The 15,502-nt window shown below is 41.8% G+C and overlaps 1 protein-coding gene across 7 annotated transcripts in view; it reads right to left on the bottom strand.

The window, feature by feature from the left end:
* Positions 1–559: 559 nt before the first annotated feature.
* The window catches only part of LOC120728726 (LIM and calponin homology domains-containing protein 1-like), a 32,320-nt gene continuing 17,377 nt past the window's right edge, over positions 560–15,502 (bottom strand). For 2 of the 7 annotated variants that reach the window (XM_040023810.1, XM_040023812.1), the window contains 18 exons: positions 12,981–13,343; positions 12,537–12,845; positions 10,414–10,782; positions 10,111–10,149; positions 8,669–8,798; positions 8,435–8,592; positions 7,625–8,321; positions 6,000–6,323; positions 5,455–5,554; positions 5,340–5,365; positions 5,034–5,147; positions 4,781–4,873; positions 4,468–4,669; positions 4,204–4,303; positions 3,827–3,901; positions 3,582–3,690; positions 2,198–2,300; positions 560–1,870 (listed from right to left, as the gene is read on the bottom strand). In XM_040023810.1, the coding sequence (XP_039879744.1) occupies positions 1,845–1,870; positions 2,198–2,300; positions 3,582–3,690; positions 3,827–3,901; positions 4,204–4,303; positions 4,468–4,669; positions 4,781–4,873; positions 5,034–5,147; positions 5,340–5,365; positions 5,455–5,554; positions 6,000–6,323; positions 7,625–8,321; positions 8,435–8,592; positions 8,669–8,798; positions 10,111–10,149; positions 10,414–10,782; positions 12,537–12,845; positions 12,981–13,343 (3,337 nt within the window). In that variant the 3' untranslated portion in view covers positions 560–1,844. Of the gene's footprint in view, positions 1,871–2,197; positions 2,301–3,581; positions 3,691–3,826; positions 3,902–4,203; positions 4,304–4,467; positions 4,670–4,780; positions 4,874–5,033; positions 5,148–5,339; positions 5,366–5,454; positions 5,555–5,999; positions 6,324–7,624; positions 8,322–8,434; positions 8,593–8,668; positions 8,799–10,110; positions 10,150–10,413; positions 10,783–12,536; positions 12,846–12,980; positions 13,344–14,478; positions 14,737–15,502 lie in introns of all 7 variants that reach the window. The other 5 variants (XM_040023808.1, XM_040023806.1, XM_040023807.1 and 2 more) reach the window with 5 other exon arrangements.

Here is a 15,502-nt window from a genome sequence, read left to right as displayed (position 1 = left end):
TTTAAGCCTCAAACAAACTCATCCATCTACGAGGTGAACTATGAACAAAAAACTTGTGATCTGAATTAATAAAGTGGGAAATGAAAAAAGGCGAAGGTTTTAAGGGTGAAGAAATGACTCATCCTTCTCACACTACACTACTCATAATGTACTGCAAATCCCGGATTACAATGCCAAGAGCTTCCGTAGTGCTGTCTCAGAACATTTTATATATATTTTGTTATTTTTGTTTGTTTCTGTGTGTGTAATAAAATATAATACGACCTTCCTGAAACATTTGAACATTTCCATGGTAACAGCGAACAGCACCAATCAGAGACCTCGCTGGAATTTAGGCTTCTGGGTAAAGTAGTTTTCCCGCGATATCGAAAAACAAAACTGTTATTTGCTAAAACAACGCTGAGATCGCAGAGTTTCGAAGGGAGCACATACCGTCGCTTAACAGCGTCGAAGCTCGTAGTAAGCGTACTTGGCATGGCTATAACATTACAGCTCATAATCAAAATCGTTTATGTTGATGTCAGCATGAAAGTAAATCCAAATAAAGAAACAGATAGCATCCCATTTAAAACATTTTATTGATAAACATACAGTTACTATAAAAGACAATGAACTGTGCTCTATTCCTCTGAGAGATGAAGAAGCTGTCAGGTTTCCAGATTGAGGCGAGACAAGAGAGGATAGGACAGTTCAGATTATTCTCTGGGGAGGCAACGCTTGTGATACAGAGGCAAATGAGGAGAGATTTTAGGACACTGTGGATTACCTTAAGAAGATATTAAAACAGGGAAGCAGCAAGTAACATTATGTCATTGGTTTAGTTCACTGGAGGCGATGGAAGAGGACAGCAGGTGATTAGGAGAGGCTGATCCATTTAACATTTCTTTTTTGCTGGTATGGAACTGTGCATTAAGTCAAATCACACACTGCATTCATACACACACACACACACACACACACACTCACACACTATGTGCCAAGACCTTTAGGTCTGTATGAGTGTGAAATACTCCTGCACACTCCACTCGCCTTCGCATTCATTACATAAGGCACTGATTCAGGTGCAGTCTGTGAGAAGAAACAATGGCTAAAACATCCTAAAGGGAAATTATTTAAAATTCAAAGAACAAGTATTATTACTTAACAACATGCATTCTCATTCCTGTAAAATGACTTATAGAGGAAAATCAAAAACAAAATCATCAGAATGATGTACGACAAACACAAGGATAGGTAAGAAAATAACAACTCACTATCCATCTGAGCAATACTCACAAAAACTTATATATATATATGTTACTTTTATCCATGCAAAACTGTAAACACAAAACCCAAAAATAAAGGAGAAGGTATGAGTAAGGCATTATAATGGTCAAGCTACTTCAGGTTATCCAACCTGAACCCCTTTTGCATCACACTCAAGAGAGTGGAGTCACATGATCAATGCAGAAGCAGGAGTTAATGAGTCAAGATTTGGGAGGCCGATGTGTTACAGACAGTAGTGTTCAGCTCTTGGCGTAAGATCCCTATTGAATGTCTTGTATGGATGTGCAAACGCCTAAACAAACTGGTTTTTTGATTACATCCATGCTACACATACTAAAAACAAGTGTATACACGTGTACGGTTAAGAAGTATAGCGATAGTCCTGCAAGTCCATGTAGTTGAGACTTTTGACCCATGTGGATTCAGACTCCTCGTTGTGAACATCCACGTGAGCTGTTGTGCATTCAAGGAGGAAAAAAGATGATGACTTGTAGCGTCAAGACTGTTTCAGTGTGATTCAGGGTTTTAGAAGAGCTCTCCACCCAATCACAGAGGGTCCAGCTCCAAAACAGTGGTCATCATAGTGTGGTGGGCTGACCTCGGCCTGCAAACAGAAACAGACATTAACAGTCATATAATAAGTTTACACTGAAATGGTTTGTACTATCTAAAATGTTTGGTATGTGAGATAAAGACAGAAACGATGTCTGTATATACTCATACTATAGAAGTTACTCAGACACCACAGACATTACAAAAATCCGATAAACAAAAAAAAGATGTTAGCAGTCAAAAAGCTGAAGTCAAAATGGAGCCCACAAACCAACGGGTGACATCACACAGGCTAGGTATGTGTTTTGTATGCCATCTGTGTGGAGGACAGGATGCAGTCCCTCTGTGCTGGTTTGTGTGGGTGTGCGTGTCTTCTCACCCCGAGATGCAATGTAGCACTCGTGGCAGCTCAGCATTCCCTTACGAATCCGTACGTCAGTCCCTGCAGTGGCGTCACCAAGCTGTACACCACACAGTCCACACTGCGTTTGGAAATACGGCAATTAACATTATGTACACACAGGACTGTCTTCATGTTGAAAAATTTCATTTTTACTCCTGTTGTGCATCAATTTTTTATGTGTTCTCTTCCTTGGACATAATTGTGATATAAACTCACCCACTTTATTATGTATACCTAACAGATCGGACCCCCTTGCCCACCCCTTATTTTTCCTTTCAGAAATGCTTCTTAAGCCATCAGTTGTCATAGATTCAACAAGGTGCTGGAAACATTCATCAGAGTATCACACAGTTGCTGCAGATTTTTCAGCTGTACAAATTTTGCAAATGTTTCTCTCTTTGAAATTGTCCCACCACTTTGGCAAGGTGCTCTGTTGTATTGAGATCTGGTGGCTGTGGAGGCCACTTGAGTACAGTGAACTCACTGTCGTGTTAAATGACCAGTATGAGAGTATTTGAGCTTTGTGATTCGGTGTGTGATCCTGCTGGAAGTAGCCAACAGAAGATGGGTACACTGTGGCCATAAAAGAATGGAGATGGTCAGCAAAAATTGTCAGGTAGGCAGTGAAGATGAGATGATGCTCAGTTTGAGGTTATCTCAGCTTTGGGATATGGTGTGCTACTCTAGTCATTAAAGACTGGTACACTGTGGTCATAAAGAGATGGACATAGTCAGCAACAATACTGAGCAACAATATTTAGATAGTTTGTGATGTTGAAATGATACTCAGTTGGCACTAAGGGGCTCAAAGTGTGCCAAGAAAATATCCCCCGCATCACTACACAGCCCAGCAGGATAGATCCATGCTTTCATGTCTTAATGTTGCAGCAGATATCGAGACTCATAAAACCAGGAAATGTTTTTCCAGTTTTCTAATGTCCAATTATGACTAAAAGAGCAAATTGTGTCTAAGGTTTCTTAGCTGACAGCAGTGGCTCTGGAGTGGTCTTTTTCTTCCAATCAGACATGTTGTGCGTTCAGACATGCTCTTTTTCATACTTGGTTGTAACAAGTGGTTATTTGAGTTAGTGTTGGCTACCAGGCCACCTTCAAAGCCACTCAAACTACATTCTTCCACATTCTGATGCTCACTTTGAACATAAGCAGGCCATCTTGACCATGTCTACACTGAGCGGCTGCATGTGACTGGTTGAATAGGTATTCGTTTTTAGAAGCAGGTGAACAGGTGTACCTAATAAAGTGGCTGGTGGGTGTAGATGTGCTCAGGTGATCTCTGCGTATCTGCTTCGATATGGAGGAAAAATAAAATCATCTAATTATTCTGCATGAGCGTGCTAACCTTGAAACAGTGCATGTGGAAAAACAGTCCCAGCGTATCTATGATCATAGCAGCGCCTTTTCCCAGAGGCTGAGAACAACCAGTGCACAGTCTCTTTCCACTAACACACCTACACAAAAAAGAGAGCAGGGGAACAGTTAGTCAGATACAAACTCTGCTTTCCCCACATTAATGGATCTTCAATCTGCTGATCTGTGGTAATATTTCAGGTATTCATTGGTGCATATGTGTGCTAGCATCATCACCTGCTGGGTGAGGGAGGCTGAGGCTTTGGAGAGGAGGACTGTTGTTCACTTGTAACACCATCATGAGATCCAGATCTGAGGTTAAAAAAAGAAAAATATTCACATACACAGCTGAAAGATATGTGCCATGCTAGCACCCCCCCCCCCAAAAAACAACAACAACAAACAAACAAACAAACAAACAAAAGAAACAACTTAAATCTTCTGACAATTGAATATTAACACCAGACAGGAGAGGTTGCCATTTTATCACAGGGCTCTCCAGAGAGAGCGAAAGTGCGAACTGCTGCTGCCAGAATTCAATCCAATAAGTAAAACAACTGTAATTAAAATAACACAAGGGTGTAGATACAGGCATATACAGCCACCTGGTGTACCTTTTAACAACCTGTCCCTGGTTCAGCTGAGTATTGCGGTCCAGAGAGGCTGTTTTCCACAATTCCTGTTTCTTTGAAGGTTCAACATCAGCCCCAGAATCTATAAAAATGAATAACATAGTATGATAAACTCTAAAGAATGCTTTACTGTTCTCATTATAAACTTTGTTCTTTGGAGGCTAAAGCTTCTTTGATCCAACTTCTTCAGATGTTTGTTTTTTCCCTCGCTTTGTCGGTCCAGAAATGTAAGTACTTCATGCTCACCCTGGAAGAAATGCAGCTTTGATGCATGCTGATCTTCATTCCCTGTAGAGATTTTTTGGCCATTGTGCTGCAGAGGAACATTTTTTCCCTTTGTGTTGTCGTTTTCTGTACCAGGTGAGGTTGTCGCTGTCTGTCCTGACACCTGGTTTAACAGGCCGGTAGGATTGAGGGGTGTGACGGTCTCCTCTAGAATCCGTCTTTCCTGGAAGAAGCACAGAGAAAACGAAAAATCAAAGATGAAAAATAGGACGTGCAGAACCAGCACACATAGTTTTTTTTTTAGCTTAAAGTGAGTCTGTCTAGATGTTTGCACCTCTTCATTGTGCTTCCTCTCCTCCTCTTCGACCTCGAGCTGTGCTTTCTCCCATTCCTTCATCAGCTTCTCTTGTTCTCGCTGGTATTGCTCCTGAAGTGAAACACGTTCATGTTAATTTCTGAATGCTCAGAAAACACATGTGACACACACACACACACACACACAACATTTACACACGTGTCCATTACATCGCGTGCAGTCTGTTTTCTGCAAGGCATTCGTGCACATACACATCATTACACTGCAGTACCTTTAGGAGGCGCTCCTGCTCCTGTTGCCACCTTTCCAAGCGCTTACGCTCCTCATTGGGGTCCCAGACCCAGTGATTAACACGTTTAGCCAAGTTCAACATGGGGGTCTCAATCTACCCAGACCCGACCAACAACCCCAGACACACACATGTATACCCACCAAAAGGACAGAAAGAGAGGAAAGGTGAGAGGACAAGTCTACAGCGACTACAGTGACCACTGGAGACGAAGGGTCAGGACAGGATCATATTAAAGAATGAAGGAGAAACAGAAAGGAGGAGCTGGAGCTGCTCAGAGATACTCACGGTCACACTGCTCTCCTCAAGTCCTTCTGTGGAATGAGACAGACGCAAGCAGAATATTAGAGAAATGAAACAGGACGGCTACGCTATGAAGGATTTGTTTGAAATGCAGTTTTACCCGAGACGGTGGGAGAATATTCTTCCATGCTGCTGGGTGTGGAAGATGGTTGAGTATTTTTTTCATCCTCTGGTTTCTCAAACAAGCCAGTGGTCTCAACCTGTGGATATGTGGGGTGAATATTCAACTATATTTATAAAATATCCAGGGGTAATAAAAAGGCAGGAAAAATAATTAATGAAAACTTAATTAACCCTGCTTGAGTGGCTTTGCATGATTCATAGTTCTAAATACTTATTTCTCTCATACTGGGCCTTGTGCAACTTTCTATAATGGCCAATAAAAATTTTTTAAAAGACCTTCAGAAACCGTGGAGAACTATTGCTCAAGACTCTGATGAATTTTCTCTTTACACCCTATGCAGCTGCTGTTTTACGTTAATGTAATTGTTCAATAATGTGATCTTCTTTAAACTATACTTTTGCTTTACAAGGGAGATCCATCACTGGAAGAAATGACTGTAGCAGAATGAAAGATTTTGTGTGGTATTTTTGCTAAATAGGACAAATAGGAAGCATCTTTTAATATGTCACTTGTAGCATTACCTCTCCGTCGTTTTGGGTGTCTGTGTGAAGCGGCTCCACAACCTTCTGCATAAGCTCTGTCACAATAGTTGTTGTGATGATACAGTTTCGACCTTCGATCAGGGAGCTGATGGCAGAGCCTGAAGACGGCGTTGACTTCTCTGTCTCCGTAGGCTGCTGCTCTGCAGTCTCTGCACTTTTAACAGCCTCCACAGGTGGAGCATCTTTCTCCGCCTCTTTGGATAAAACATCTTTGGTCTCCTGTAGTGAGTGCTGAGGGGAGGTAGGTGGAGTGGAAACAGTTAGCTCCTCCGTCTCCTCTCCATTCACTCGTACCAACCCGTCCTTGTGAGAGGAAAGCAGAGAAAGGCGATGAATAACTATAGCCAACCTATTTGGCATTTACTAAAACTGTACAAACTTTAACCCTGTAAAGCCTAAACCATGTTCACCAACTGTCAGAAAGTTAAAATTTTTAACTGGAGTGCTTATTGAACCTTCTGACAAGTTTCAATTTGTATCATTTTTGCAACTTTTGATTTAGGGCTCAAAAACCCATGTATTAATAATAAAAAATTGCTGCTTATAATGATCTGTTTTTACACAAGACTCCAATTATTGTATGACAGGAAAAGTCATGCAGTTGTTGACATTGATGGGGCTTTTGTGTTGTTTCTCAGTTTTGGATTCTTGTTCAATATTATTGAGATTTGTTTCTGTTTTGTTATCAATGCTGTTCTGCTGCTTGTGAAGTTTTTGATTCTTGTGTTTATCGAGCTTTTGGTCCTTGTCTTGCTTCTGTTATTAACGTCTCCTCAGTGTTCTCCTGCCTTTGACTCCCTCAGCCATGTCTACGCGTGCAAACACTTTCATCTACTTGTTTTTTGTTATGTGTCTCTTGTGTTTACCTCCTGTTTTCACATGTTGTTTCTGCCTGCTTTCTGCACACACCTGTGTCCCATTCCCTCCTGTCATTTCCCTCTGTTCACCTGTTTGTCTCTGTAGTCTGACTGCCTGCTGCCTCCGTTCCCTTTCCTTACTTTTCAATTATTTTGGGGGGCTTGTACATTTTTCATTTCACCTTTTCTTTCTTAATAAAAAATGTATAAAGCTCAGCTTTAGTTTTCACATTTTGCTTCCCATGTCTGCTGCTGGGTCCACTTTTGTTTTCATTCTTACCGAAACTGATATTTGCTTACACTTGCATTGCAATGTCTAATCTAAGCATTAACCATTTAGCCATGTGAAGGCTTTAATTACTAATGGCAAAATTTAGTGTTATTTACATGTAAACAAACATCAGGACTACAGGGATATTTTACCTAGACTATATGGATGGGAAAATACATACAGTTTTACATTTTTATTAGTGTTTAAATCTTCATAATGAATACTTTAAAAAACAATACTAATAAAAAAGTCGCCCATGATATTTTCAGAAAATTAAGGTTAAAGATTAATTAATTAATGATTATTCTAAAAGTTCTTCTCCAGTGAGAAGCTGAGATGTTATAATTTTTTTCATGAAAAGTATTACAAAAGGTTTTGATGAGCAAGAGGAAAATAATAAAACTTTAAAAACATTAAAAGCTACAAACAACACAGGCACCAGCTATCAGACAATCCTGATGGATCTGAGTCATTACCTTAATAGGTTTGTGCCCAGGGAGGACGGCCCCAGGCTGGCAGTAGGGTTTGGCTGCCAGCAGGGGGATGGGCCTGGAGGACACAGATGGCGGGGAGGGGAGAGCGTTTGCCGACTGTGTGGGGTGAGGCTGCCCTTGCGCATTCTGAGGTGAAGTGTGTTTTGTCTGAGGCTGTGGATCTCCTGTGATCGCAGCCTGTTGCGCAGTCAGAGACTCCATTAGTTGGGTCTGGGGTTCATTAAACTCCAGAGACTGAGGTGACACACTCTGTGAGTCTGTGACTGTGGACAGAGGACTGGTTGGACTGTTTGGTGTTAGAGGGCTGGTGGCTAATTTTTCTTGCTGATCTGATGTGTCTGTCTCTATCTCTTCAGGTTTCATGTGCTCCTGATTTGTAACTACATGTGATTCTGGTTGGCGCAGAGCCTCTGACATCTCAGCGTTATTAACAGGTGATTCTGGTTGGCGCAGAGCCTCTGACATCTCAGCGTTATTAACAGGTGATTCTGGCTTCTGCTCTTTGTCCAGCTCATTTAGTTCGTTTTTGGGTGTGGAGGTGGATCTGGGTAGTTTTAGGCTGTCCAGTACTGCATCACTGATGGTGAAGCGGAGAGCATAGCGCTGCAAAACCAAGGCTGCCTCCTCTGGAGTCGCTGCGCTTCTGTAGGCTTCACACAGATCTGCTTCTCTGCGCTCCCTAAAAAGAGCAGCAACACAAAGCATTTGTCCAAAGGTAGAAATACTGTCACGACACTAAATAAAGTATGTTTGTAAGGAAAGCAAGAAAAATGGTCTCTGTATAATCCTTACTTCTCCTCCACGATCTCTTTATAAGTCTTAATGCTCTTCCTCTTATTGCCGTCACGTCCCTCCCCCTTCATCCTCTTTTCTATTCTCTTCCTCTCCTCCTCCTTTCTGATTAGATCCTGTGACGCGCTGCGGCGGCGATTCTTCCAGCGAGCCAGGTCCTGTCACAAGTTCACATCATTAATATGTGGTTCTTATTTTCCCAATGCACCCTAAATGCTTCCTCACATCACTCACATCTTGCCAGTGGTCCTCATCCTCCAGAAAGTTGTTGTACTGCTCGTGCATGTGTTCATGTCGCGATTGGCTCAGCGACGGTAAGTGTCCCACCTCCTCCTCGTTAAGCATGTCACCCATACTCACACTCCTAGAAAAACAAAGGCTATAGTGTTACTTGAGATAAATCCCTTAAACGCCACAGTTAATCATTTTGCCTGATTTGGCTCTGGAAAACCCCTCCAGCAAATTTAATCTATTATTTGCATTTAGTGACATCAACGTGTGTATAACACAGAGCCTAAAACGACACCCAAGCACTAGTCTAAAACAACACATAGTCCATGATAAAAAAAAAGCAGCAAAAACAGGAAAAAAAGTCTTGAAAATAAATGCAACTGCGATTTTTTTCTATAAATATACACAAACCCAGAGAAAGACATGCACAACCAACAACTGTCCACTAAGAATACAAACTGCCCTCCTTAACTTTCTTTGCTACTTTGACAGAAGTTAGAAATAAATGGGGTTTTTTTGGGGTTTTTTTTTAAATATTGTTCACAAGGTAACAACCTTTCTTTTTAAAGTCTGGATAATGTCCATATGTCCTATTCTGGATCTGGGTTCTTTTGGTTCAAGGATGAATATATTATTTATACATGAAAAAAAAAACAAATACAGCATGATAGAAAAAATGTAAGAAAATCAATCTTTCTCTATATTAGTTGTGTATGTGTTGCCCGTGTCTCAACACAGTAACACTAGCAAAGACATGTTACTGCTTCTGCAAACTAATCACGAACCAGCTAATAAACTGAGCAAAGACTGTATATAAAAGATGGTCATGGCTTCTAGGTTAAAAACCTGGACTCCTGTTAACACCAGCAGGGGGCGACTCCTGTGGATGGAAAAAGAGGCTTCCAGTTGTACGCGGTAAAATAGAAAACGGCTGTGCTTCGTTTCTTCGTGACCTTTCCTGATGAATTTATGGGCTCACTTCCTGGTTTCAAGTGTGTTATGGTCCTCGGTAGACTGAGAAGCTGGGTTTATACCAGATCCACTTCTTCCTCATTGAGTACAGTTTTGAAACATCAAGATAGTGTTTGACAAAAATGCTCATCTCCAAGCATATGGGACTTACTAACTAACCATACTAACCAGTGAGTGTGGCACAGTGGCTGTGTCCATCTTTTATATACAGTCTATGAACATAAGCTAAGAAACACAGTCATTCAACTTTGCAATGTGGTACAATCGGATGAAGGAGTCTATGTTGATGTGTAGTTTCATATGTAAAAGCAATCAATGGAAACCAAAAGCCTGACGCTATTGATGAATTAAAATGTATCAAAGCACATTATTGTGAGCATATTTTTGGATTCTACTCATGAATTGTGGCATGTGTAGTGTGTCCATATTGTTATCATGCAGGTGCTCATCCAGATTCACAGATAAACACTTACTCGGTGTCCTCAGACATAAAAGCAACACGTCGGCTCATCCTAAAACAGCAAGTAAATGAGAGGAAAGAGCAGGTGAGGGTATGGGTAAGAGAGGGGTTTGCAGGCGCCCTAAATGCACACAATATTTTTCAAAGCTAGCAATTTAACGTGTGAATCGCTAACAGAGGGAAATGTTTTGCTTTGCACATCTGAACAAAATCATAACAAATAAAACCTGCTAGAAAAGCAGAGCAACGATCCCATTCATCAAATCTGGGAGGGGGAGTGATAACACATGCACAAAAAGCTTAACAGTTATCTCACATCATTGGAGGAAGCTCGTCGTCCTCCAGCCAGAAGGGTTTCTTTCGAGGTTTCTCATTTACATCCTTCTTTCTCTCCTCCACCTCAGCTTTTTCCTCAACTCTCTCCTCCACTTTCTGCTTTTCCAGCCCTGACTTTACACTACAGACTTGTGCAGGACCAGGACTGGGTGCAGGCACAAGTGAAGGAGAAAAGAGGGGTTCAGCAGTAACTGTGGCAGAGGTATTAGGGACCATCGCACCTTCGCTTTCTTGCTTTTCCTCCTTTTCCTCCTTTTCCTCACGCCTTTCTCTCAGCACTGCAAACGTGGGACTGGTTGGAGCTTTGGAGGGCAGGGCCTGTGGCTCTGCTGCCACAGCAACAATACTGCTGGAACAGCAACCCAGTGACAAGGCCAATATTAACAGAAAATATGCTTATAGGGGAAATTAAAACTGCATCACTGAAGACTGAAAGCTGATCCACTCTGGGTCTGTTACAGTCTGCTATGAGATCACTGAGCGGGGATGGTTAGACAGTGCTTAAAGAGTCGGGTCACCCAAACGACATAATAATGCTTTTCTTGTCAACTTTTCATCTGATCTACTGTAAGTTCAACTTTGCTGTTGAACCAAGAAGGTGGAGTGTGAGTTTTTAGACTGTTTCATCAGGGGGCGATGAACTAACTAAAACAGCTCACGGATTCATTTTAAAGTCACACTGTATTACACTAGATGCTCTCTGTAGTAGCTACCAAGTCTCTTGCTGCTGAAGAGGTGTTCTTCCTTCATACGGTTGCCAAGTGCTTGCTTATAGAGGAGTGTTGCAGTTCTCTGCAGTTGAAAAACTGAACTGAGCAGATTATAGTGGCTCCATAATGATGTGGCTTAGTTTACATATTAACCTAAGAAGAAAAAGATCCCTGGTTTCATTCTGGAAGACACAAATCCCTTTGGGGTTGTGTTCAGAAAGGCATTACGCCATTGGTGTAAAAATCTGCCAGATCAAATATGCGGCGCTACCTGCTGTAGAGACCCCCTAAGGAACACCTGATAGCATCTTTCTTTATTGGAAATTGTACAATGATACAAATGTCATTATCAACAAAACAACCAGACTACCAGAACAATATATTTAGAGGGTGATTCAGACTATTTAGGTAATTATTTGTAATGATGGTAATTTAACTGGATATTGAACATGGCACACAGGTAAATCTTGCTACTACATGTTATATCATCTTGTAAAATGATACTTTTGCATCATTTCACTTTATTAAGATTCTATTTATGTTCACAAAACATGAACATGACATATTATGAGATATATGATATATTATAATGCCATCATGTTGCATGGCAACCACCTAACAATGGACTAGAAGGATCTGAGCATTACTGGGGACCCAAAAATGGACTAATTACTTTAAGTAATCACACTCTCTTAGAGTGATGAAGTATATTGGTTTGCCAACAGCATGAAAATACTACACAGCACTGCAGCATGGGTAAGTACTAGTTTACATAAATAGGCAAAGCTTTCTGTCAGTTTTATAGATTTGGAGAATTTTTATAATTTGCATAAATGTGTTTCTCATCCCTAAAGCCAGATCTCTGCCAAAGACAGATTAAGTATTTATAGACTTTTTCAAGTTTACCTTTTCACATAATTAGGGTGACCCAACCTTTAAGAGTTTAAACCTCTTCAGACTGAAACAGCAGCCATTTAAGTGATTCAGCCGTGATTCATATCAACAGTCCTTTACACAACAACGACAAAAGTCACGCCAAACAAAGCCTACGTTAGATGTCATGACAAAACATTCAACCACATTAGTTCAACCAAAGCACAAATGAGCCAAACCACGTGGGAAACAGAGCTTCGAGAATCCGACCACAGCAGCAAATCAAAGTCAACCAATCCTTTCATATGAATGAATGAACATCACACTCCGCGCTGCAGGCATTCAGAAACACTCACAGCAACAACGCAGGCAAGTCGGGACTGTAATTCACCCAGGACACATGCTAATGTTAGTACTTGAAGATGTAAAGTAAACATCATTAAACCTTAATCCTTGCCAATAAACACTCTTTGTTAGTTGCAGTAGTTCACAAGTGCCACGATTTCTTTTCATTAAATACCTTTCACCCTCCTTCTTTTCTGTCAGCTTAGGCCTGCTGTGGAGCTGCTTCATAGCAGACACTGGACTGATGTTATACTTCACTGATCCAGGTACAGGCAGGAACTGATTTCTTTTAGCTGTGCTCGCTTTTTGGAACGACCCCGTCCTTCGAGCCATCATATCATCTTTCTCCGGGTCAGGCGCAGGCACATTTTCACCACACTCATCCTCATTATCACCGTATTCCCACTCTCCCTGAGACGCTGATCGGATCACTGTTGTCTCGACCTGCTGTTGAGGTGCTTCCATGGGCTGCTGGTGCTCCACTCTGTGACAAAAAGTCTTTTAACTGAAAGAACTAAACACCAAGTTTTAGAACCTCTTTTATGATGCAAACAAAACCCGAGCTTGTTAGTTGCATCTGCACCCTGTTAGACACACGCCAGATCACAGCTCAGCCCACCTGACGTCCAGTTTCTTGCTCCTGTCTGCCTGCACTTTCTTCTTGTTCTGCGGAGCAGCGTCTGTGGTTACCGCTCCCTGTGTGCAGCGTTTGGAGGCAGGCAGAGGTAGGAAGCGGTTGTAAGTCACTGTAGAGGTGCTTTGTTTATGGAAAACTCCCGTCCTCCTTGCCATCATGTCGTCTTTCTGAAGATCTGGGACTCTCCCCTCTTCTTCTTCCTCCTCCTCCTCTTCCTCTGATCTCCCCTCATATTGAGCCAGGCGGGCATCGATCTCAGCGGGAGTGGGAGCGGCCTTGGTGGTCCAGGGTGGGAGGTCATCAGAGGGAGAGGTAGTTTGATTGGGGTCGGCTCCAACTACCTGGCTGTTGGAGTATTGCATAAAGGCTCAAACTACAGCAGCAAAAAACAGGTCACGTGCACCTGCAGATGACCCAGATATGGCCACAAAGCCCAGGCATCGACATGCAGAAAAGCACAGCAGCAAGAGTACAGACCAGAGAAGAAAATATCAACATTCAAGATTTAGGGGGGGAAAAAGCACAAACGTGACAAAGGTACAAAACTAAGATATTCAAGAAGAGTTTTAGTTATTATTATTATCATCATCTTGTACATTTGTATGTTCATGGCTGACGTATTGTGACAATCTCCCCCTCGGATATTAATGGCCAGAAAAGTACACAACATCAACAGATGTTCACTTGATGATGAAAAATGAAACACTTTGTTTCATATTTTCATTTTCTATTTTATTATACATCTGTATAATAATATAATTAATTGGGACAAAAATAGACTGAGCATCAAATTCTAGTCCTTGAATGTGAGCGAATGTTTGTTCCAGGTTCGAAGTGACCATCTCAACGTGTTCGAGAAACATGATGAGACATCGCTGAGTCAACACCCTGACAAAACTGCTCATTAAGTAAGTGAGGCCATGACTTTTCTTAATAACTAAATCATTTGGCTTTCATAAATCAGATTTAAGGATAAATCTGCAACAGGGTTTTTCCTGCATATAACAAATTCTGACAGCCTCTTAGAGAGAATGTAGTCAGAGCCAAAGGAAAATCGTTTTTGTGACTGCATTTAATTAAGCACATTTCTATTCATCACATACTCATAAGCAACAGGAACTTTACTACATGTATGTGATAGTGCTTGTGTACATGGTCTTCTATTAAAGGCTCATTCTGAACCAGGAAAAACCCCTACAGCTGACGTATGAGCTGCCCGGCAGATTTATCAAGCTCCGTTTGCTGCAGTATTTACTACATGCATGTGTGTGTGTCAGTGTGTAGGTTTTGCTTGCCCATTAAAACTACAAGCAAATCAGGACATTGCAGGAAAGACCATTCAAACTACCTATTATACAAATTCAAGTAGGAGCAATGCAACAAGTGATGCAGCACAAAAGCTTCCCTGGTGCGATCCATACTAATGCAAGCGACTTGGAATTCAAACCACTAAGCTGCCTCTGTTTGGCCGCGTCCATACCTGCGTTCCCGCTCTGAAAGCTGGGAGCCCAGGCCAATGGTAGGCATGGCTACGGTTGCCTTGGAAAGGAGTCGTCTAAGTAACTCCGTCTCCTCGCCTTCACTCGACATGACTGTGTCTATTGGCTGCTCGATCTCAGTCACGCCCCCAAAGGTCACAACTTTGCCTTGACCTCGTCCAGCCTTTGCTGATCCGCTGAAGGGACCTCCATAATTTTTCACCAGGCAGGCCTGACACACGGGGCCTGGGCTAGTATCACTGTACATACAGTCTCACAAATTAAGACCCACAGCCACAAACACACACACACACACACACAACACCAGCAACACCACAAGCAGGGGGAAAAGAAATAATGAGCAACTACAGACGGAGGATGAGACTGTGAAAACAAAAGAAGGATTACATGGAAATGTTGAGTCAGATAGTGAGGATGGATGCACAAAAGAGGACAAAGCATGGAATTTTATATCCAAATTACTCAAACACTCATGTTCGCACACAGACACACATACACACACAGTAAGGATTTGATCTATTCTAGGTGGTCACATTTTCTGCTCACTGCTGCTCCTCTGGGAACACAAAAAAGTCTTTATCCTATCTAATGACATCAGCACAGGCGGAGAAAAACAAAGCCAAGCAGTGCTCGCAGCCAACAGTCGCCTCTTTTTTGGTCTCACACACGGTCTCATACACACCGGCCAATTCCCTGCTCCCTTTCAAGTCCTGTCAAAGAAGACTGAAGAGGACTGAAGTGCACAATGATGAGGAGAACAAACAGCAGGCGAGAACACAGGGGGACAACAGAGACGAGGGAAGAAGGGAAAGTCCAGAGAGACGCAATTTAAAATTACTCTAAATATCTAACAGTAAGAGACTGTTGGGAGGGCTATAAACGTTATTTAATTTAAAGGCTTAACTAGTGACAGCTCACGTTGTTGATGATTATTTAATTGTTCGTAAATGTAATAAATGTGACTATGATACGCAAACGTCTGTCTGTTTGCTTGTTTGCCCGCAA

This window comes from Simochromis diagramma, unplaced genomic scaffold (genome assembly GCF_900408965.1).
Source record: "Simochromis diagramma unplaced genomic scaffold, fSimDia1.1 OVJJ01000302.1, whole genome shotgun sequence".
Taxonomy (NCBI): domain Eukaryota; kingdom Metazoa; phylum Chordata; class Actinopteri; order Cichliformes; family Cichlidae; genus Simochromis; species Simochromis diagramma.
The sequence above is the reverse complement of the archived record's forward strand: the minus strand, read 5'-3'. Positions and strand labels throughout refer to the sequence as shown.